Raw genomic sequence first — 23632 nt, 5'->3', positions numbered from 1 at the left:
ATATTATTATCATTATAATTAAATATCTAGCAATAATAATAAATAAGGTATTATCAATTAACACTATATATAAATATCTTTTTTGTCGCCGTGGACCGTGACAATACCATCCATAATCCATTTCAAATTCTCTAACAAAAAATATATTTAAAATTCAGGGTGACTTCTTCAATTAAACTTGTTCAATAATAAGGTGAGGTTTTCAAATATGATTTTCACCACCCATTTGTAATCTAAGCACGATTTGAGATCCAAACAACTACAACTTTGGGTATAATAAGGTTGAACAATTAGCGATTAAGAAAAAACATAACCCATTTTTGGCAATAAGCTTGAAGCAAGAGTGATTTGGAATTTAAAGTCTCTATTATAAATTGTCCTAACCAAACAATTCCTTAGTACAAGTATTTTAACCTCTTATCGCAGCTATACTGACATTTTTTTACTTTTTAAGTTGTTAGTTTCACCTTTTATGCACAGTAACATACAGTTATTTCTGACCTAATTATACATTTTTAGAAAATACTATTAATTGAACTCTTTTTGACAAAAGTGGATGTTTGTAGCGCAACATACAAAATTAGCCTAGTTACGCTAATTAAAGAACATTACAATTTTATTTACTTAGTTCAATATTTAACGGTTCTAGGATCTAGGAGAGGTTAGAATCTTAAGAGAGGATTTTTTAAGATAATTTTTTTAAAAAAGTATTTTAGGTTTACTGTTGAGGAAGATGTATAAAATTAGGGTTTGGTTGATGGTAAATTGAATGAACTCTGACGGAACCACACTACTAAAAAGAAACAGTGATAAAATTGTCGGTTTGCTTAGGATGACAGACAAAAGTACGAGTACCTATCCACAATTTATTCACACACTCCAAAATATAAAAAGCTCACCGCCTTAAAACTTAAAACGTATACACCTATACCTACTGCTGCCCTTTTAACCCTTCCCACCCCTGAATTTTCCTTTCCTTTTATATGATATATTAAAATTAAAATTTAACTAGTAGTTGATATTTAGAATTTATAAAAAATATTATTTAAATATAAAAAATAATTTATATTTAAATATCTTGTATCCCCAAGCTTTTGTTATAAATATGTTATTAAGAAAATTATTATGTTACATAAATTGAGACGAAAGGAATAATATTGAAATATTTTGTATCCCCGAGCTTTTGTTGGTTCCATCAAATTAATATCTTGTGTTTGTCCATAAATGTTTTGCCTTAGGCTCTTCATCAGTGGCCACTGCCAATTTTTATGATTTCCATCACTTTCCATGCCTAAAAGTGGATGAGGGCTAAAATTAATTTTTTTTCCAGTACTACACATTTTCTAAGGATTGATCTTAGTAGATGTTGATATGTGAACATAAATGTGACGTTCTTTAAAAGATAGAAAAATAGAAACACAAGTACAAAAAAAGAAAAAAGAGTAGTCTCAGCCATTCAAATTATTTCCTTCATCGCTTTCTTTCTAACAGTATAGACTCCCATCAAGCTTGTGAAAGGCCAATATAATGCTGTAGTGTGTACTACTAGTTACTCGTATTTAGTTGAGCTGTAAACTTGTTCTTCAACAATAAATAAAAGAAAAAAATGTTCCCTTTTGGAAACAGTAGTAATGGTGGGAACCCTATTCTTCACTCCTCTTTTCTTAACAACCAAATACTTCTTCATCAACATGACCTTCCTACTCATCATCATTACTTAGCAGCCGCAAATGGTCACTCAATCGACTCGTATGCAACTAACAATGTCGTCATCAACAACAAGAGTAAAAAACAAGTGAAAAAGGATCGGCACACTAAGATTTTGACATCACAAGGGCATAGGGATCGGAGGGTGAGGTTGTCGATAGGGGTTGCTCGTAAGTTCTTTGATTTGCAAGACATGCTTGGTTACGATAAACCAAGTAAAACCCTTGATTGGCTATTCACCAAGTCTAAATTAGCCATTGAAGATCTCATCAACGATGTGTCAAAGAAGAGTACTCCTTTATCTATTCATAATAATAATAATAATAACAATTCGGAATGTGATGAGGATATGATTGTTCCTCTTGCAAAAAAAGCAAAGCAAGAGAGAGACTCAAGGGCAAAGGCTAGAGCAAGAGCTAGAGAAAGAACTATTAAGAAAATTTGGACCCAAATTGCTCCGAATAGAGAAGCTACAGCTTCACATTACAATAATTCGACACGAAATTGGAATCATGACGATGTTAATCCAACAATCATGAGTTCCATGGATGCATCTACCATTTGTTGTACCTCATTACCGATAGGTAAAAAACTAAAATACTACTTATAAATTCCACAATTTAATTGACATTCAGATATTTATATTTTTTCCCCATTAATTTGCAGTTCAGAAAGCATGGGATTCATACCACGGAAGCCAAATCTGAAGGGAACAGCGTAAGCTAGCTAATTAAGCATTCCTGTTTAATTTTCTAGGTTTGGTACAACTATAAAAGTGCCCTTTATGTGTTTTTGTTTTTCCAATTTCTCTCCAAGTCTTTGTGTACTTACTTGTAAACTTTGTTTTTGTAACTCAACTTTATATCTATGCATCAACCAGTACACCAAAAGTTTTACAAGTTTTTAATGGGCTGTATAATTACAAGCAAAATAATAACTGGTTGAAGTTAAAAAACAACCAGAGAGAACATTACCTGGAATTCGATCTGGGGAATCAACAGGTAGTCAGTCCATTGAACTGAAATCAATTCGAAGTCTAATTTTCTCCTAAGTTGGATTTTGAAGAGGTATGAAAAAGGATGGTTGATGTAGTCCATCCTTAATCATTTACTTTTTTTGGAATTTAGTTAGATCCAAGAGTTATTTTTTTTACTTGGTATCAAAATATGACTCATCCCAGTTAATGTTTACCGATGATGGGCCCAAGATTAAATTGTCCATCCACCAGGTGTACAATCTTGGGCATAGGGTGAGTGTTGAAGAGTCCTTATTTGGGATAAAAGAAAAAGGATAGGTGGTCTATTTATATGGACTTGAGCATTGTATCAAAGCTAATACCTATTCCAGTTAATGTTTACCAATGATGGCCCCCCTAGATTAAGTTGTTCACGCACCAAATGTCTAGCCTAGGTGTGAATGAAGAGTCCCGTGGGATTAAAAAAAGGATGGATGGTCTCCTTATATGAACTAGATTTTGGGCACAAATCCATGGTGAGACTCCCTAACTCAGATACATCACTTGTAAGTTTTCTTTATTCCAAAGACATAGGGTAAAAATTATGTTTAACTTCAGCTTAATAGAAATCATTTTAGGTGGAGGTCCAGTAATTTTCCATCTTGACAAAGAAAATATAATAAACCATAATTTAAGTATAAAACCCAGCTTAAGTAAAATTTTAAGCTGAGTGATAACTTAACCCTGGAAGAACTGGTGCAATCATTTAGTCACAATGTTCTCTCTGATAATTAAGTTCAACAATTGCTTACAGCATACTAACCCTAGCTATTGTAATTCATAATTTTAATCAACTTAGCTCAACTGATCAAGATTGGATATTAATTCAATCTATTATACTCCAATCTGATATCTAACCTAGCTAGAATGCATATTTTGTCTGCTCAAAGTTTCAATTAGTCATAAGAAACATGTTAGTAACATTCTGTTGTTGTGATTGATCAAGTTACAGAACAATTTTTATCCCTTTATTTTTCTGTAAGTTGGCCTTTTTCTGATTTTCTTTAGATGCGTATGGATAGTAGGGTTGATTTATAGTCCAAATTAAGAGCTTATTTAAGTTGTAGTGAGAGCTAGCTCATAGAAATTTTATCGTTCTGCGTTGAAAGTTATGAGTTCAACTAAACCGTCACCAACAATAGTACAATTTTCATTAGATGTATAGTTTTAAGAACCTGGAACTCTGCTGCACCAGCAGAACCAGATAGAGATTATTTAAAAATTAAAGATGCCAAGGTTCATACTTTTTCTGTTTCAAGTTAACTGTTCTTCTTTCTGTGTTTATTTATCCCAATTTTGTTCACTTTTCTCAAAAAAACTTTCTCCATTTTTCTTATATATAGTACTATTAAAGTAATACTTCTTCATATTCTTTGGTCACGCAATCTCTACAAGCAACCTATTTCATACCCTTTTCGTCCTACTTCCTCTTCTCCTTCTCTTCTTTCTATACCCGCAGAGCGTTTTTTCACTATAATACTACTATCAAAAAGTATTCTTCGACATACATACACTTATGGTTTAAAAATGATCAAACAACTAAAAATTTTAACTTTCTCCATTCTTTGTGCCATTTCCATTGCATGATCAATTTAAAATATTTAATAATGTAACTAAAATTTTAACCTTTTATACTAGGTGATTGAATTTTATTTTTTTCTATTCTTTTTAGGATAAGGATCTAACTTCTATATATTGATGGTGCAAAAGGGTACCTTCATTTTTTGAGGCCTACATTTCATCAATAGTTTTTTTTTTGTGACCTAACAATCTTGCATTGGTTTCTCTATACTTTTAATGGTTCTTTCTAAGTCATTAGTATACTTCAATATTTCTTGTTGTTTCTATAAGAGATTGTTTGACTAAATTGTTCTTAAAGACGAAATACACTGCTACAGTGTAGAAAAGTATATTGAACCATCAAACAAGTATTTCAAAAAGCATATTCAACAATCAACCATCAAACCACTACACTCAAATCAAATTATCTACTTACTAAAATTAGGTTTTATTTTTTCATTCTTTTAAGTAGGTAGGGGTGTACATGACCGGGTTGGTTCGGATTTTTCAGATATCAAACCAAACCATTTGTATCGGGCGTTTAAATTTATTAACCAAACCAAACCTATAATACTCGGGTTTTTCAATTTCAGGTTCTTTCGATAAAGTATTCATACAAACATATAATTTACTTATACTTCAAATATTTCTTTAATCCTACCAAAATGCAATTATCTAAGTTATTTCTCAAGAAAATAACAAAAAAATATGATATGATTAATGACACTAAAATATCCAACAAAAAAATTATAATAAAATTGCGTAAAACAAATGTTGTCAATCAATAAGTCATAGTGAAATTGATCATAATTTAAGTACAAAATAATGCTAAAATAAGTTTAGTAAGTATTAGTTACATGACTAAATATTAAAACAAAGTAAAATTTGATCATGTATTATAATTGTTTAAATCTATCTAAAACTAAAAAACAAATATTCAATATTATTGTCATTCTTAGTGTTGAATTGATTTTCTTGTAGCATTAGTATTTATTAGATTTTTATTTAAACTTTATTATAATTACCAACATGTATGAACTATAATCTTTATTAGATCATTAAGAATTTTAACTTCCAAACATGAAATAAATATATTAAAATTAAAACTATGAAAAAGTATAAAGGATACTTAAAAAGTATATCAAAGTAAGTATTTCTACATATAAAATAAAATTTTAAAATTATATATATAATGTCGGGTTGGTTTGGTCTCGGGTTGATTTTTTTTAGTTGAAATTAAACCAATCCAAATATAGTCGGATTTATTTTTCCAACACCAAACCAAGTCAAATCAAACCATTAGTCGAATTTTTTTCCCGATTTGACTCGATTTGTGGTTCAATTTTGTATATCCCTACTTTTTAAGTATTGTTTTCGTCTATGTTGTTAGGCTAGTTATTTACTATGTATATATTCATTTGTTATCTTTTAAATTATTTATTAGAATAAAAAATATGTCAATAATTAGAAAATATGAATCCGATTATTCTGAAAAGAAAAAGAAACATGAGTCTTTATTTTACGAAAGAAAGATGCTCTTAGATCATTAAAAAGTAAACTTCAAGTGAATTATATCTATATCTATATATATATATATGAATGTTCTTTTACAACAAATAATAATTAAAGCGTCTCACTGGAACGCGACTTCAGTTCCTCAAAAGTATTAAATCGCCCTACTTTTACATGCACTAAGGGGTTGTTTTGTTGCTATTCGGAAGTATCCACCGTAAAGTTTTTCATGTACACTCTTTGTTTTCTTTTATTCGTTTACTAATGTAAGGACTTGTTTGATTCCAAGAAAATTTGAGAAAAAACTTGAAAAATGGTGTTTGGCTATATAACTTGGCAAATTTATTTATCTAAGAATCTTAAGTTCCAAAATACTAGGAAAAAAATAGTATTTTGGCCAAGTTCTAACATTTGAATTTTTTTAAAAAAATTCAAAAATTACCCCTAACTTTATATTTTATAACAAAATGTTTGTCATTTATTAATTCAAATTAATATTTCTTATGTTACCTCCTTAAAAAAATAGGAGTTCTAATTTGAGTGATAAGATTGAAAAATAAGAACTATTTGTTTTAAATGGGTTATAATTTTAATTGAATTAGTGACAAGTTTGAGTATGCGATTATTGTATTGCTCTTGTCCATACTTTTTTTTGTTGATTATTATCAATCATGTTAGAGAAAATGATCAAAAGCCCCCCTCCCCTTTCAATGTATAGCCGGATTCCCAACTACACACTCATATTTACAGGGGTCCTATCACCCCCTAAATTTTGTAAAACTGAAATTGCTACCTCCTTGAATGTTTAGCTGACAAAGTGAGTGTATCTCACTCTCTTTGAGAGAGTGAGCACAAAATTTAATATTAAAACTTTATTTTTAATAGAGAAAAGACATAATATTACCATTGAAGTTGTTTCGAATTTTTAAAAAGACACTTTAACTTTGATAACTTCCTATTACCCGACAAAAGTATTGAATATTTTTTATAAAAGGACCATTTTAAACCATTTTCTCATTATGTTTGAGAACATGCACATGATGCGCGTGAAGATCTCTTTTAATGCCAAAACCAAATTAAAAACTGTCACATCTAAATTATTTTCTTTATTAATTATTTATTTCATTCCAATCCATCTTCTTCCCTAACGAAAGAGTCAAGTACTCTATTAGAACTGATGAAATCAACTCGATAAGGTATGAATTAAATTTAATTTCAATCCAAAAAGCTAGTTTGAAGTTTTCCGAGGTTTCATTTCTTCTTAATTTCATTTATTTTTGAAAATTCATAAATCAAACCAAACTCTGATTAGTTGTTTTTTCGGGAGGATCAACATCGACCTGGGACTTGCCAACTTCTGAACTTTTATCGGCAGCGTCATCGTCAGGGTCGCAAGATGTTTCCAAGACTTGTCCTTGGAAACTTACGTTTTATCAAGCCATGGTTTGACAACAAACCCAATCGCCAGCCACTCAAAAGACATGGCTCTGAATACCATTACTATCGATTTCAACGAATTGTTCTTCCTCATTGAAACCACAAGCAAATTTTCTGATATACATGCCGATGAGGGTTTAATTTGCAGCTGAATCAATATGCTATTTTTACTATTCTAACACGTATTGTTCAGTTCATTCTGTACTCCACTAGTTTTCCAAGAAATTTGATCAACAAAGATCAAAATTGTAAGAGATGATTTTCAACAATGCTTATAATTGAAGAAAATGATGAGAGAAACTAAGAAATGAACAATAGAGAACAAGAGTTTTCTTTTTTGAAACGATTTTGGTCGGGTCGGGTTTGAAGAAATTAATTAAAATAAAATTAATAAAAAGAGTGAGCACCACGCGTCTGTTTGCAGTAGAGAAAATTAGTCAAAATGACTCTTTTACAAAGATATTCAATATTTTTATGGGGTAATAGGACGTCTTCGAAGTCAAGGTATCTTTATGAAAATTCGGGACAACTTTAGGAGTGACTTTATGTCTTTTCTCTTTTTAATATCTATTTTTAAGAATATATGTGTTTTTTTATTGTCTTCTTCCCCATAACAATAAAGATCAAATTCCTCCACCATTCACCATCTCTAAATCATCATTGCCACCACCATCTTCACCGGATTCACCATAGTTGATTTCACACAAGCTTTTAAAATCTCATGTAAGAACTTTTTATAAACCATTCAAATCAATTAAAAGTAAAATGAGATCTATTTATATCACCTAAAAATGGGATTTGGATCATATTTTTTTTAAAAAAAAATCAATTTAGGTTTATATCAAACCCAACTGAACTCTCAAATAAGTTTTTTTTTAATTTGATGGATCCTTTAATTATCAATCTCATATCTCAAGCAACCAATTACAAGTTTCTTCCTCATTTTTCCGGAGAGAATTCGCACTTGTTCTTCCTCTCTATTTCGCTCCCTCACTTTTTTTTGTTTTCCTCTCTCCACTACTACCAGTGAAAAGTTACTATTGTTGCTTCCTCCGACGAAATGTAACCATTGTCGTTGCCTCCGACGAAACGCCAACATTGTCACTGTGTCCGACGGAGCGCCACCATTGTCATCTCCTCCAGCGAAACTCAAAACACCAGCAAAAAACCCCCCACATCTCCTCTCATCTCTCTCTTATTCCTCATAATCCAATTTTGATGGACTTTGGTTTTTAAAGTAATTGTGAAGTTACTTTAGAAATTTGAATGAATTGGGAAAGAAATTGCTTTAGGATTTGAAGAAATTGAAAGAGTATAGGAAAAAGGGAAGGAATTATAAGAAAATTAAAAAAAAAATTAATTAAATTTCCACTGTCGAATGTGTGAATTTCACAGATCAGTATAGATGTGGTTGTGCCTTTTCAAGGGTGTAACTATTTCAGTTTTAGACAGTTCAGAGGGGTGATAAGACTCCCGTAAAGTTAAGGTTTGTAGTTGCAAATCCGAATATAGATTAGAGGGGCTTTTGACCATTTTCTCATTATGTTATAAGATTATTTTTTGACAAAATATATTCATTATAAAATGAAATACAAATTTATAGATATTTATAATAAATTTTACAACTTCTCCGTATAAATCATATTTTAAAAATGATTAGAAATTCTTGAACAAATTTGGGGCAAAAAATATAGTGAATCTTCACCCAAATATGATATGCCAAGAACATTTTGAAATTCTGACCAAACGCTAAATGTAGATTTTTAATTATCACTTCTATCGTAACAACAAAAGATAATTATTATTTTTCAAGAGATAAGACTATATATATATATATATATTTATGAAGTATAAGTCATTCTATTTTCTATCCTAATAAAATAAGAAATAGATACTTGCATGTACTATTAGTATTAGTTATGTGTGATTATAAGATAAACATGGTACTTTATGTGTTAGAAATTTATACGCCTATTTTTATTTGTTATGTTAATGCTTTATGAATATTAATTTAACTAATTTCAAAGTTAAATTAGATTACCTTTATCAAATATTTTAAATAAAAAATTTAGATATTCAAAAACTATAAAAAAATACTATTAATTGCAATTTTTGCATATCACTATAATGAGAAAATACATGGCAAAATATCAAACAAAGTTTTTATATAGTTTGACTTTAAATTAAGAAACTATAACAGTTAAAATGGAGGAATGGAGTATAAGACACCTAAAATTCTATACCAATTTTCAAACATGATATTGTTATTTATTTACGAATAATTTACTTCCTAACCAACTACTAAACCACTTCTAATGGTATAAAGATTCATTTATCTTTTTTCATAAAATGGCTTGTAAATTGTAATTACATATTTTAATTTTATCACCCCATATTTAGGGATATTTACCTCGTTGATTAGCTACTGTTGTTGTATGTGGCAATACTGTTCATTAATGTAAATGTGTCAATGTCCTATTCAGTTTCACTGAAACTCCTACAAAACCTTTTTTTTTATTGATCCTCTCCCAGTTAACTAAACAACAAAATTTCAATACAAATCATTTGGCCCTCATAAAGTTTGCTTGCTCTTTCTTTGACTACGTACTACATTATTTTTGCACTTGTAATATTAAGATCGATAATACTTAATATTGATTCCGTACAAGATCTTTATATTAGAGTATAAAAAATAAAATTAAAATGTTTAGCGTGAAGTTAATGGATCTGGAACTTTGATTAAAATAAAATGAAGTTAATGATCCTCAACTTTGATTAAAAAATCAAGCACACAATCCACTCCCCATAGCTCTTATTTTGAATGTTGATAGTAAAATATTACTCTAAAGAATATTGTACGAAAAAGTAGTGAGTTGATCAAAAGTAAGAGTAGGTAGAGAGTCAAGTGAATAAACCAATTTTAGCCCTTGATCGCTGTAGTTAGCAATATGAGCAGTAACTTTCAGTTACAGTATATTTGGGAGGAAAAATTCAGCTTATTATGAGACATACAATTATTCAGCTTATACACATTTGGGGGCTATGCGCCGCCTGAGCCCCCGAGACCATTTTAGTACGTATCAACGTTCTATACAATGTAATTCACATTTCATACAATGTATATAAATGCTGGAAATTTAATGAAATTATATAGCGTTTTGTTATGAAAATAAAATAAAAATTACTTCATTTGAAAATTTTGAAGTAGGAATTTGTATTTGGACCATATTTTTTACCAAGAATATTTAGAATTTGACTATATTTGATTTGAATATGATTTAAACCCTCAATTTGTAAAAATTAGAAGAAAAAAGATCCCAACTTTCTTAGCTTAACCATGCGACCATTTTTTTATTCAACTTGACACATTTTTTTTATTGGTGATGTGGGTTTCTAAAAGATTTAGACAGAAGAAATAAACTTGCAACTTTTTGTACAGTGCAAAGATATTTTTTGTTCACTTGTATAACATAAGAATATACTTTATCTTTAAATCATATTTAAGGAATGATTTTAGCCAAGAATTCATTCTCTATACGTAAAGATATCAACAAATGTACCACACGGATCAAACATGCTACTATGCTATTCGGCATAATTAGACATGAGAAACAACTTTGTTGTTGAACTTGATGTTTATATTTTTCAATTTTAAATAATTAGAAATAATATTAGATAATTAAACACGCAGCATTCAACAGAGAAATATACGTCCTACATGGCGTCCTTTAATTGTAATGCTATGCTAAAACGTGAATATTTACTTTTACATATTCAAAAATTGAAAAACATATATAAATACAAATTGATGTGCATATTTAAAAATTGAAAGAACATATATAGATACAAACCAATGTCGAAGTAGAAGAGAATATTAAAAATTATAATATTGAAAGAAATTATATTCATGTACTTACCTTGAACTTGTTCAAATAGTTGCTTCTGATGAATCTCCTTTCCAAATCAAAGCTTTATTATTTTAGGAGAAAGTTGTAGTAGTAAAATATAAGTTATGAGGTGTTACCTTAAGTTTATTAACCAATGTTAAGTCAGCTGGTCAGACTTATGCTCTGATGGAGACCCGTGAGTCACAATCCTCTTATTTAATTACTCTATATATTGGTCAAATTAAGGCAGACATGTAATGAGTACTACTCCTATATTTAATTTTAACATAGACAAATACTGCAGGTTGATATATTTTAATATTTTATTAATGACATCTTTTGTACAAATACGATTCTACAAAATAAAAGATTCACTACCTAGTTTTAACCTGTACCTTATATCCTCGAAAAGAAATGTGTAATTAACAAAATAGTAGCACCGGAATCCAAAGGAAAAATCTACTCTTTGTTAATAACTCCTATTAAAGATGTAAAGAGAAGCAACGTATTATTTTTGGTTTCCAACGAGGTATTCGATATGGAGCGAGCCTCACTAATTAAAATTTGATCAATTTTTTAGGACGGCTTTTTAATATATAATTTTTTAAATTTAGAATTTTAACCCTCAGGTTTTGATTAAGAATGAAAACTCCAATTATTCCATCATAACTCATATTGGCCAGAAAAACAGGAATTTCAACTATAGTTGGGACCTTCTATTAATTAGTTAACACTTGGATAATAGGTTCGCTTCTTTATCTTTATCATTTCTCTCCCACTCACCTCTCTTTTCTTTCATTTTCTTATTTTCCTACTCTCAATAATTTTTTTTTATTCATTTTCTTAAGATGTTAATATATTGAATAAAAAAAGTACTATAAACAATTGTTTATCTCAACAACTAAAATTGTTTTTAGGATTGAATATTTAAAATACTCATATCATTTAATATTTTAATATTATCAAGTTCACTAAGAAATATTTAGTGTTTCCTCAATTACTAGCATCGAAAAAAATAAATTATTTCAAATTTAGGTTTTCATAATTTTTTCAAAGATTATTTTATTTCATATATTTATCGTCACTGCTATTTTAGTTCTGTTTTTAGTTAATACATTTATAGTCATTCTCTTCATATCCAGTCATTTTTCTTAATTTAAGTTATAATTTTTTAAAATACTTAATAGAAAAATATTAAAATGTACTTTAAGACACGAAAAATAAATTCTTATAATATTTAAAACCTTGTACAACATGATTGGATTTAATTTGAAGCATGCTCATAAAGCAGACCAGATGAGACAGGTGAGATTTGTTTAATTAGTTTAATGGATTCTGGATTTTGTTGAATATTTTAATCTGCAAAATTGACCGAATATATTATGCACAAATATTTACGTTGGAGCTGCTTATTCTCAGGTTAGCCATCAATGGTTATTTTTAATGAGTTACCTGCATACTCTATTATTTTACTCACGTCAAATCATATTATTTTATCTCACATAGCTTTAGGTTTTACAGATCAATTTAAAATGTACCCTTGGACAAGACTAAGGGCCCATTTGAATGAGTTTAATAAAAGTAGCTTTAAAAAAATATTTTTGAAAGTGTTGAAATTTATTTTTAAAATAAGCAGTTATGTGTTTGATAAAAAGTGCTGAAGTTGTTATGCCAAACGTGAAAAAAGAAAAATGGAAGAAAGATATGGTTGAAACTTATTTTTAAAATAAGCAGTTATGTGTTTGATAAAAAGTGCTGAAGTTGTTATGCCAAACGTGAAAAAGGAAAAATGGAAGAAAGATAAGTTAGGGTTATGTAGGTAATTTGGAGATTGTATAAAAATATTAAGGGCAAAAAGATAAAAATGTGGTCAACTTAAAACAGCTTATAAGCTAAAAAAAAAAAACACCCCTACCACGCTTTTAACTTTTGGCTTAAAATAAGTTTTTTTTAACTTAAAATAAGTTATTTTGAGTATTGCCAAACAACTAAATAAGTCAAAAATCAGCTTTTAAATCAGTTTGACCAGCTTTTAAGCTGAGCCAAACAGGCTCTAATCAGAGATACTCCCGCAATTTCAATTTTATTTTTAACTTTTTTTAAACAGTGAAATTAAGATTTTTAATAAGCTATTCAAAATTTTAGAAATAGATATATAAAGTAGCCAAAGAAGGTTAGAATCACTATTTCAACTATGTATAAATAATGTAATATTTAGATTTGAATGAATCCTCCTACGATTGCTGATCCAAAGTATGAGAGTCAAATTAATTAAAATTTATATAAAAGTTGAACAAGATTTTTTAAAAAAATATATTAAATTAAAAAATAGAATTTGAATAATTCGAAACTGGGATAACAACTTAAAATATCTAAATAAAATTAATATAACAAAATATCTAAATAATAGTTAAAGATAAACAAATAGAGTAATTATTTTTGTTCACACAGTCTTCTTCACCGTGCAAGGATACAGAGGAGTTGTACGCTCATATCTTATAAAACTTATCTAGAGAAACACGACATCCAGACTATACCTACGAGATTCGATCATCATCACTTCTAAAGTTTTCATATAGTGCTTGGATTAGAATCACAGCTTCTAAGTTAAAAAGATAGTGTCTGCGGTTTAAGTTTGAAATTTCTAACTGAATGTTGAACCTTTTCAATAATCCAGACAATTTTTACACTTCATTATCCTATTATATTATTTTTTAAATATAATATTTATTTTGATTGGTATGTAAATTTTATGAAAAAACCTATTTTATATAATGACTGATTTGATGTGATCGTATCGTTATCTTAATATCTTCTTCTTATTTTGTCTTTTTTTATTATTTAATAATCATATTTCATATTCATCTTACTTTTTTATATTAACTTTACTTGGTACCCTATTTTTCTTTTAGGTTTATCATTCAAATTATTGATGTGTGACTTTATGATATGACACAAGACAATTCAATTTATATATCAAAACAATATCATACGATACAATACAATTTGATATACTATGAAACAATATTGCAACATTCATTCAAACAAAATGTTAAGTCATGTGTCCATGACATTCAAAAATTATATATACACATAGATAATAATTAAAAAAATATTACATATATCGTAATCTTTTATCGAGGAGTTTCAGGTGAAAGCTTAGAGATGATAATGGCGTGGGGTTGGTTGAGCTTAACCACCACAACCTCGCTCCGTATGAATCCGCCGTGGATAACTCTATTTAAGTATATTTAAGATAAATTAAACCCCTCTTTCACTAAATACTAGGAGATAATCTTGAGTTTAGTACATATAAGTTCATCATCCGTCTAATTTTATTTATACAATATATTAAATCCACAAACGTATTTTTTTTCTTTTTTCCCATATAGCTGTACAAGTATCCAAATCACAGTTCTTCTAGTATTTATTATGAATTTTGTCAGAAGGCTATAAAAGAAATTCTGAGGCTATGCTTTAAATAGCATTTCTAGAAGGGACAATATTAGACACAATGAGAGGCCCAATTACCATAACAAACAATAAGACGGGTCCACAACTAACAGGCCCAGTTACACCATAACAAGCAATAAGACGGCCCACAACTAAGAGGCCCAATTACACCATAACAAAAGGCTGTAACCTGTCTTGCTCCTTTTCTTGTTCAGAAAGATTTGTTTCCTTGAATTACTCTTACAGAGCAAGAAGAAGAAGAAGACGTAGAAGAGCAATGGAAGATTCAAAGAAGATCGCACACGAAATTGGAGGAGTGAGAAACGATGCGTTTCGATTCGGGCTTCATGGTGTTAAGAGCGACATCGTCGGATCTCATCCTCTCGAGTCTGCTTATCACTCTGTAATTCTCCTTTCTCCTAACTGTTATTGATTTTCTTGCCTATACACGTACGTTTCTGATTTCTCCTTTGGGGACAGACGAAGGCTAGGCAATACGAAATGAAGAGGAAGATACTTGCAAACACCTACGGGTCGGCTTTCCCTATGAAGTTAGAGCTCGATCGCCAAATTCTTTCGAGGTTAGTGTTTGTTTTGTTACTCGTAGTTTTATATCTCTCAACGCATTGTTAGACTCTAGCTATAGTGTTAGTTTGGTTCGAATTCTGTGGTGAATGAAAGGGTTTTGATTGCGAAACCCCCTTTTTGTGCTTCACTAGGGTTCAGTCCTTTTTGATTGTGAAAGTTAAACTGGACTTGAATTGAGCGGAACTAATTTATATGCCTCAATCTTAACCTTTCGTTTTATGGTCAAATTTATGGGGTTTTCCATGCTCATGGTTTTTGACTCATTTTTCCTCTCCTCTTTGGATTTCAACCAATTAAACTGAATTCCCTTGTTAAGTTGATTTGTGTTATATTATGTTAGGAGTTCTCCCCCTTTGTATAGGTAGAAAGGGGTGTTTGTTTGGATTAATTGAGAGAGGGAATGAAGGAGGTCTATTCAGTTGCCAAACTGGCAGAGGTTAGTAATTCACCCATAAAGTCCAATTACTTTGAATATAAATGGGAACTTTCACAAGAAAACTGGTAAAGCCAAAGGTTTTATGAGGGAAGATAAGCTAGTTAGGGCTAAAAAAGCAAGTGTAAACTTGCTTCATTTAGAAATATATAAGGCTTTGATAAACGCTTCTAGTTTCATCCTCCAAGTCCATGAAGATTTCTGTCAGACTAGATACAGCTCATTAGCAGATTCTCTCTGTAAATTCCTGCATGTTGTTTCTCTCTTTGTTTGGTGCAACTGTTGAAACTTAACTTTTCTTTTGGGGTTTTGGACAATAGTACTAATGCAGGAGCGAGTCTGTTTGACACAGAGTTTGTGGGTTCCGTTTTTGCTGAATTTCTTTTCCCTTCTTAATTTGCAGATTTCAGAGGCCACCAGGGGCAATACCATCTTCAATGATTGGGTTAGAATCCCTAACCGGAGGTCTAGAGGACTTTGCTTTTGAGGACTACCTGAATGGTATTGAAATCCTTATGATATATTATCTCATTAAAATTATTTTTAACATGCTGCTAACATAAAAACTTGTCCATTCATGATGAATACTCATAATACCCCAACTTGTTTGGGATTGAGTTGTTTTTGTTGCATGTTGACCATGCTTTTCCATGGTAGATGCCTTTAATGAATATCGCTTTTGTTTGGTTGCCATTAACTCATAAGATATTGGAGCAAGATTGCTTATGGCACGTGTCTAAGGTCTAATAGAACTGTTTAGTATGGGCAAGTTCTAACTATCTACTCTCTCTGTAAAATTTTATATGACGATCTCAGGCTGGATACTAAATTCTATGACATATAAGTTAAATGCACAGAACATTTTTAATTGCCTTGAAATATATGTCTTCAACATGGTTATATCATTCCAATAGAAGCATATCAGTAAAGGTTAGGAGGAGTGTCAGAACTAAAGAGTGTGTAGAGAAATGTGTCTATATTTGGAATGGATGAAAAAGAAAAGAGTGTCATATTAAATAAAACATACGGAGTACTTAGTTCTCATATACAAAGAAATTTATTCTCGTTTTTCTCTGAACTAATGCAAGGTAAGAGTTGCTTCTCTGGAAGTAGAAATTAGGCAACCTGCTCAGACTGATTAGACCTGATCTACTGCTTAATTGAGATAATTTGACATCAGATGGATGCCAGCTGATTCCATTGTAAATAATGTAATAACTTGTGCCAACCAATTCCTCCCACTTCCTGGAACTTGTTGACGCTAATGTAAAATTTCCATGGTTTTTCACTAAGTTCTTCAGTGCATAAAGTACTAGTTTCCCTCTAACGTCATCTCAGTTGATAGCTTTATTTTTGGGGTGTTACTTTCCATGTGTTTCTTATGCCAATTGACTGCTGGCAGTAGGTTCTGCTTCTAATAACCAGCTGTGTTGTGGAGTTTCAGGAGATATTTTTGAGATTTTGGTGAGGAAGGGGGGTTGCTGTTGCATGCCATTAGTTTTTTTTTACTTGACTTGCATTTTTGAGTATGGCTGTATTATGTAATATACTTGTGGTTTTAACTTGGTACGTGTTTCTTGATGCTTCTTACAGATCCTAAGGAATCTGAGAGCTTTCGTCCAGTTGACATGCATCATGGCGTGGAAGTTCGCCTTGGGCTTTCCAAGGGACCTGTGTGTCCCAGTTTCATTTGAATCCTTTGCAATTGATTGAGAAACTCTGTAACTTGTAATACTGCTGCTGTGTACTTGTCGTCTCCTATAAGCCTTGTGTCTTGGGTATTTTTAATATCAGCTTGATTTGGAAACACGTAATTAATGTTGTTTTTAGCTTTTCTATTTTCTTCCAATTATTTCTTTCTGTGTCTTCTGTTAATCAGAAAACCAGCACCAGTAGCCAGACTCAACCCCTTCCTTATCTTTTCATGTTTGATTAAAGAAAGGCTTGCGATTGGATGACTAAGGATTGATCCCATCTCCTTCCGTGAACTAAATCGTATATACATCTTTAGGGTAAAAGGAAGCAGCATAACCAAAGTGCCATAGAGAAGGAAACGACCAAGAGAGAAAACACTCGCTGCCAATCGAAGATGAAGGACCGATCATGATTTTTATAAATCACATTCGAAGTATAAAATAATGAACAAACAAAAACAAGTCTTTTCCACTATTACAGTGATTAGTTATCAATTGACTCAGTCCAACAAGAGTAGGACATATATAGGATTGCAATGAACAAGTGATAAGAATGTTAACATGTAATTAGGACAAATCAAGTAATAATTTATTGATGAACAATAATGGCTTAATGTTTTGTATTTTATACAACACATTGCACGTTGCTCCCTTTGCAAAATTCCATTACTACACACAGCATCCACCATTAAAAAAAAAGAAGAGGGAAGGGGGAAAAATAAATAAAAGTTACGCCGTTTTAACACTCCGCTGCCAATTCCCAGCTGAAAGCAGCACTGTAAAACTCACGCAGCGCACAAACCCTGCCAACCTGAAACCCCCATCTCTGATTCTATTCTATCCCCTTAACTAAACCCTAGATTTCTTCTTCTTCTTCCATCGCTACTCTCTCCTCCATGGATTCTCGCCGTGTTCCTCGAACTGTGAGCGACCCTAAGGTTCGTCAAGTCGGGTTCTTTGCTCCACCCGACCGATCCCAATCGGGTCCTTTCATCCCATTTTCCTCTTCCCCTCCTGTTTCCGATCTATCCCCTTCCGGTAACTCTCTTTCCCCTGTTATGATCCCTCCTCCTCGTCATCTCTCCGTCGACGTATCCCTACCCCGTCCCGCTAATCTTCATCCGGCACCCTTGTCCCCTCTACGACATGATTCTATCCCCGTCGGAAGCTACAATCCATCTGAATTCACTTCTCCTACTACCACTAACTTAGCTGATGATAACTCCTCTCCTGGCTGGCATCGCAGGGGCAGTTCTGGTAAATTTGCTACTTCTCTTCCCTCTGCAGGATTTGAGCTGCCTGCTGCCAAGCAGAACAGCTTTACTGCCTCCAGATTGACTACAGTCTCCAACGTGAATGCGACTTTGGGATTATCAGGTTTTTCCTCTGTCCTGTATGTCAATACTACTACTATTTTTTCTTTCTCATACTGCTGTCATTGATAAAATTGTCCATGTTTTAAAAAAAATTTAGATAAGGATGGAAAAGTGCAAAAGGAACGAACTGCAAGTTCAAAGCCATTGAAAGAGAAAACAACCAAGGCCGAGAGGCGTGCCCTCCAGGAGTCTCAAAGAGCTGCAAAAGCTGCTGCCAAAGGTTGATGTTTCGAGATTAAATTTTTTGTTATCTTTTTGTGTGTTTTTTTTCCTGATAAGCTTTTATTTTCCTAAATGAATTGCTACAACTTGTGTTTCTCTGCTGTGTACCAAAAAAAGAAAGTAGGTTTTATATGTTTCCTCTCTGTTTGAAGTGGACTATGGTGTTGTTATTTGTCTTATCAATGAATAAGCCATGATTATATTCTGTGTAGAGGCCAATTATTTGAATTAAGGGGATCTTAGTCCTTTGTCAATATATTGGTCCCTTTACATGTCAGCACGCGTTGTAATTCCAACTAATTGGTTTTACAGTTCATATCCTTAGAGAGAGGATCATTTGATTAACCTCTTGTTAATCAATGCCTTTTCTTTTCAATCTATTAAATATGAGTTTTTCCTTGTCGGGACATATGATAATTTTTGGGAAATGTAAAGCTGCTAACCTGGTGCCATTTGGCCGAGAAATATCTAGAGTAAATCTATACAGGTTTGTCTTTCCGAGTATAGACAAAGCCCTGCAAATTTAAGTGTCTTACTTGTGTTTGTTTATGGGCTATTAAAATGGCTGTAACAGCTAAAAGCTGTTGTTTTGCATTGATATTGATGATTCTATACTATTTCTCTACCTGCAGTGTAGTGCCACAAAGCTGTTTTTTTTGGCATTGCGCCAGATTTATATACGTTAAAAAAGTGAACTATTTGGTAGGGCTGTCATCTGAATATTTTTGGATCTACTGCTTGAAGAATGTATTATTTCCATTTAGTTGAAGCCATGTGAATTTTGTTTTCCTTGTGCTATTTCACATTTGTCATATTATCAGATACAAACATGTTTTTTTTTGTAAAAGAAAGCATTTCGAGCGAAGGGGCAGTTGAAAAACAGATGTTGGGGCAGCTGACCTCGTTGCTGTGGTTTCTGCATTGGGACTTTAGGAGTTGATGCAAGTTTCTCTGCTCAACTTGGACATATCATAGCTCGTACTCCCTCATCTTGCTTTTGGGTGGACAGAATAGTGGTTTCTGTGTTCCGAACGGACTAAATTTATTTTGAATAGATAAATCATGATGTTAATGCATTAAAGAGAAATGTATTTAGTGTGGGTCTTGGACATTTCTTTCCATGTGAATAGACAGTCGGCTTCATTGAGTGGCTAAGGAAGATCACACCACTTTGTTACACTTCCGGCACCTCTATGTACTGCTCTCCACAATCTTGATATTCTATGACGTCCAAACTCTCTTCTGGCATTTCTCCATGCCTTTGCTCTGCCTACTGCATAGCATCCTCACTTGTCATGATTGTTTTTTTGCAGAATTTCTTGTCTTACTTGGATTTGATTATTTAAAGTTGAAAATCATTCTTATTGGGGATATGCTGTGTATCAAAAGTGTTACTGCAGGGAAAACGTTTTTGGTTTGTTCTTTGATTCATATCGAGTATTTTATCCTTTCCACAGAATCATAAAATTTATCAAGGGTTGTCGTGATGATTATATGTCAGGTGAAGGAACTAAGACCACCACTGCTGCTTCTGAAAATTTAAACCCAATAAAGATTGCCAAGGGCACTTTACAAAAGAAAGAAAGCCCTCCTGTTGCAGCTCCTGAAAAAAAGGGCAGTGATCGTGCTACAGATAAAGATAGGAAAAAAGATGTTCCTCATCCACGGATGCAATTTGATGATAAGAGTCGTGTGGAGAAGGCGAAGAAGCGCTCAGTAGTGAAGCAAATTGAAGCCAAAAACAGGGTTGAACTTTTTAGGCATTTGCCTCAGTATGAACATGGAACAAGACTTCCCGAGCTTGAATCAAAGTTCTTCCAGCTAGATCCAGTTCATCCTGCTGTTTTTAAGGTATACCCTGAACTTATTATTTTTCTTGTTCGATCTATTTTTTTTTTCTAATTTGGGTTTGGATGAAGGTGTTTTGACTCATTATTGACTTAATGTAAACTGTAGTCCCCCCCCCCCCCCCCCCAATCCTATCCACCCCATAAAACACACACAAAAGAAGGGGGAGTCATGATCAGTTATGGACTTTGATCATCTTTGTTAAATCTGGAAAATGTAATTAGAACGGTGTAGCTCCAGGACTCCTGAAGAATCAAGGAGAGCTTCTCTCTAATTTGCTACAAGGGTATATGGGTGACTAGGAGCTAGTTTCCTGCTAGTACTTCAAAAATTCTTGCATTGAGATCTTGTATTTTCTACTTGGTATTAGGTTGGACTTAGATATTTGGCTGGAGATATATCTGGTGGTAATGCCCGCTGTATTGCTATGCTTCAAGCTTTCCAAGAGTCCATCAAAGACTACTCAACTCCCGCGGAGAAAGCTCTTATAAGAGACTTGACTGCAAAAGTTAATTGTTATGTTTCATTTTTGATCGAGTGCAGGCCCCTCTCAATCAGCATGGGGAATGCTATTAGGTTCCTTAAAACTAGAATTGCGAAATTGCCTTTGACTTTGTCAGAGTCAGAAGCTAAAACCACTCTTGTGACAGATATTGATCACTTCATAAGTGAAAAGATAATACTTGCAGACAAGGTGATAGTCAAGCATGCGGTAACTAAAATAAGTGATGGTGACGTTCTTCTCACTTATGGATCCTCCTCTGCTGTTGAAATGATTCTGTTACATGCGCATGAGCTTGGCAAGGATTTCCGTGTCATAGTAGTTGACTCACGTCCAAAGCTTGAAGGGAGATTACTACTTCGTCGGTTGGTGGGGAAGGGTGTTAAGTGTACATACACTCATATAAATGCCATTTCTTATATCATGCATGAAGTTACAAGAGTACTTTTGGGTGCTTCATCAGTTTTGTCCAATGGAACTGTTTATTCAAGGGTTGGAACAGCGAGTGTTGCTATGGTTGCTCATTCATTCCGAGTTCCTGTCCTGATATGTTGTGAAGCGTATAAATTTCATGAAAGGGTTCAACTTAACTCAATTTGCTCTAATGAACTTGGTATGGGTCCCAGCTCACCCGCTGTTCCACTGTCTTTCTTTTTATGGTTATAGCTTTCTTCAGGGATGGCAGCCTGTTTCTTACTAGCTCAGTTATGTTTATGTGCAGGTGATCCAGAAACTATAGCTAAGGTTCCTGGTAGGATGGAAATTAACCACTTGGATGGGTGGGCTAACAGTGATAATCTTCAACTTTTGAATCTTATGTAAGTATCATTATGTCAGAGATGATATATTCGGTTTTCGCTAACCAGTGAAGTTCTTAGAGCTTACTTCTTATTTTCAACCCTTACAGTTACGATGCAACACCTTCAGATTATGTATCAATGATAATTACGGATTATGGCATGGTAAGTAATCAATGGTTTTGTTTATATCATTTCCTCCCTATATGATTGCTGATGTAATTACCTAAACAAGCATCTAGTATAACTTGGAGTTTATCTGAATATATGCAGATCCCTCCGACAAGTGTTCCGGTAATAGTTCGTGAGTATCGCAGAGAATATTTATGGACATGAAAGGAGCATAACTAAAAACTGCAAAGATCTGATAGTTGCCTCAAGAAAAGCAAAGGGAGACCTAATGCACAAGTTTTTTGTCCCACCCTGCTACGTGCGTCTCAAAGATATAGATAGGGACATGGGTTCTGAGTACCTTTGCGTAACATCAGTTTATTTCTCTCGGGTTCATTTTTGTGATAATGATTTTGAGTTATGTGCCTCAGGTTTTGGGTTCTCTATTTTTAGCTGACCCCATTGAAGAGTGCGATTTCTCCGCCTCTCAGGGCAATTTTTGGGATGTGATAGATTTGTGAAATTGTGATGTGATTTTCTATGAATAACAAATTCATTAAGCGAGTCACCTTCCTCCTCTCCATCATTTTTCTGGTTGGTGTATCTCTAATTCTTATTTTGTGATTGAATAACATGACTTTATTATTACTCTAGTAGAGGATGCTTAATCTTTTTATGTTTCTGATAGAAGATGAGGAAACTTGATATTCTTGTCCATTAAATCTACTAGACAAGGTGTATTAAAAGATGTTGTTCACTTTGAATAATGTCATTTTATGATTTAACAAACGCAACTGATTTAGGACTTGAAATTATGGATGTAACTTGCAATGCTTATGATAGTCGGCGATTAATTTTGTTGAGGAAATAGAGGCCCTAAAAATTACGATGTGACATTCAATTCCAAAGTAGACAAATGGTGAAATTAGTGTCAAGGATAGGACAGAAGACAATCAGTTGCATGGGAGAAAATGTTCTGATTCGTTCTTTCATTAGACAAAAAAGAAGAAGGGAACCGATTCATTAGTGGCCACAAAACAATCACTATCACATCTTTGTTAATGATGAATAATACGTTATAAAATATTATCCCCTTGATCCGTACGACGATGAGAATCCAAAGTAATTCCTTGTATGAGTAAAACAAAAAAATTTTAATATTTCATTAAAAAGTCTGCCGTAATTAGCAAGCAAGTTAATTAATTACTCCATATGGTCGACACGGTCTCCTAACAACAAATGGTCATGCATTTTATATTTTAATTTTTTCAGCAGATAAATAAGTACTATATAGAATATCATTTTTCTCCCCTTTGACTTTCAATATTCCGAATTTATAACAAAATATAAATTGATAACTGAGTGTAGGGATTGTTTTTATATACTCCATATATATTTGGTTGAGAGAAACAGTGGAATAGTCAATACATCACGGTCCCTATTTATATTTTAATATCGTAATTTCTACTTCTAGAAGATTTAGAAGAATG

At 32.3% G+C, this 23632-nt stretch overlaps 3 protein-coding genes across 3 annotated transcripts; all 3 read left to right on the top strand.

Annotated features, from left to right (window-relative positions):
* Positions 1 to 1555: 1555 nt before the first annotated feature.
* CYC1 (transcription factor TCP7) lies at positions 1556 to 2606 on the top strand. Its single transcript, NM_001246868.2, is given in 2 exon segments — positions 1556 to 2291; positions 2374 to 2606. Coding segments are annotated over 2 exon segments (726 nt in total). The 5' UTR covers positions 1556 to 1606; the 3' UTR covers positions 2415 to 2606.
* A 12174-nt stretch (positions 2607 to 14780) lies between these two features.
* On the top strand, positions 14781 to 17426 carry LOC101258917 (proteasome maturation factor UMP1-like). Its single transcript, NM_001329870.1, has 4 exons — positions 14781 to 14974; positions 15052 to 15152; positions 15996 to 16093; positions 17186 to 17426. Exons 1-4 carry the CDS (start codon positions 14849 to 14851, stop codon positions 17284 to 17286), a joined length of 426 nt encoding a protein of 141 aa, NP_001316799.1. The 5' UTR covers positions 14781 to 14848; the 3' UTR covers positions 17287 to 17426.
* A 409-nt stretch (positions 17427 to 17835) lies between these two features.
* LOC101263957 (translation initiation factor eIF2B subunit delta) lies at positions 17836 to 22795 on the top strand. The gene is made up of 7 exons (XM_004232048.5): positions 17836 to 18663; positions 18760 to 18882; positions 20386 to 20735; positions 21103 to 21847; positions 21956 to 22052; positions 22142 to 22196; positions 22305 to 22795. The coding sequence occupies exons 1-7, from the start codon at positions 18183 to 18185 to the stop codon at positions 22365 to 22367; spliced, it is 1914 nt and encodes a 637-aa protein (XP_004232096.1). The 5' UTR covers positions 17836 to 18182; the 3' UTR covers positions 22368 to 22795.
* Positions 22796 to 23632: the final 837 nt, after the last annotated feature.

Source organism: Solanum lycopersicum, chromosome 2, assembly GCF_036512215.1.
Source record: "Solanum lycopersicum chromosome 2, SLM_r2.1".
Taxonomy (NCBI): Eukaryota; Viridiplantae; Streptophyta; class Magnoliopsida; order Solanales; family Solanaceae; genus Solanum; species Solanum lycopersicum.
This window is presented reverse-complemented; position numbering and strand designations above follow the sequence as displayed.

Bases quoted from the DNA above. Each gene is read 5' to 3' on its own strand.
- LOC101258917 (NM_001329870.1), top strand. From the start codon at position 14,849: ATGGAAGATTCAAAGAAGATCGCACACGAAATTGGAGGAGTGAGAAAC. The intron at 14,975-15,051 runs GTAATTCTCCTT...CTTTGGGGACAG, and splicing joins TCGAGTCTGCTTATCACTCT to ACGAAGGCTAGGCAATACGA. The intron at 16,094-17,185 runs GTATTGAAATCC...TGCTTCTTACAG, and splicing joins TTTTGAGGACTACCTGAATG to ATCCTAAGGAATCTGAGAGC.
- LOC101263957 (XM_004232048.5), top strand. From the start codon at position 18,183: ATGGATTCTCGCCGTGTTCCTCGAACTGTGAGCGACCCTAAGGTTCGT. The intron at 21,848-21,955 runs GTATGGGTCCCA...GTTTATGTGCAG, and splicing joins AATTTGCTCTAATGAACTTG to GTGATCCAGAAACTATAGCT. The intron at 22,197-22,304 runs GTAAGTAATCAA...GAATATATGCAG, and splicing joins TAATTACGGATTATGGCATG to ATCCCTCCGACAAGTGTTCC.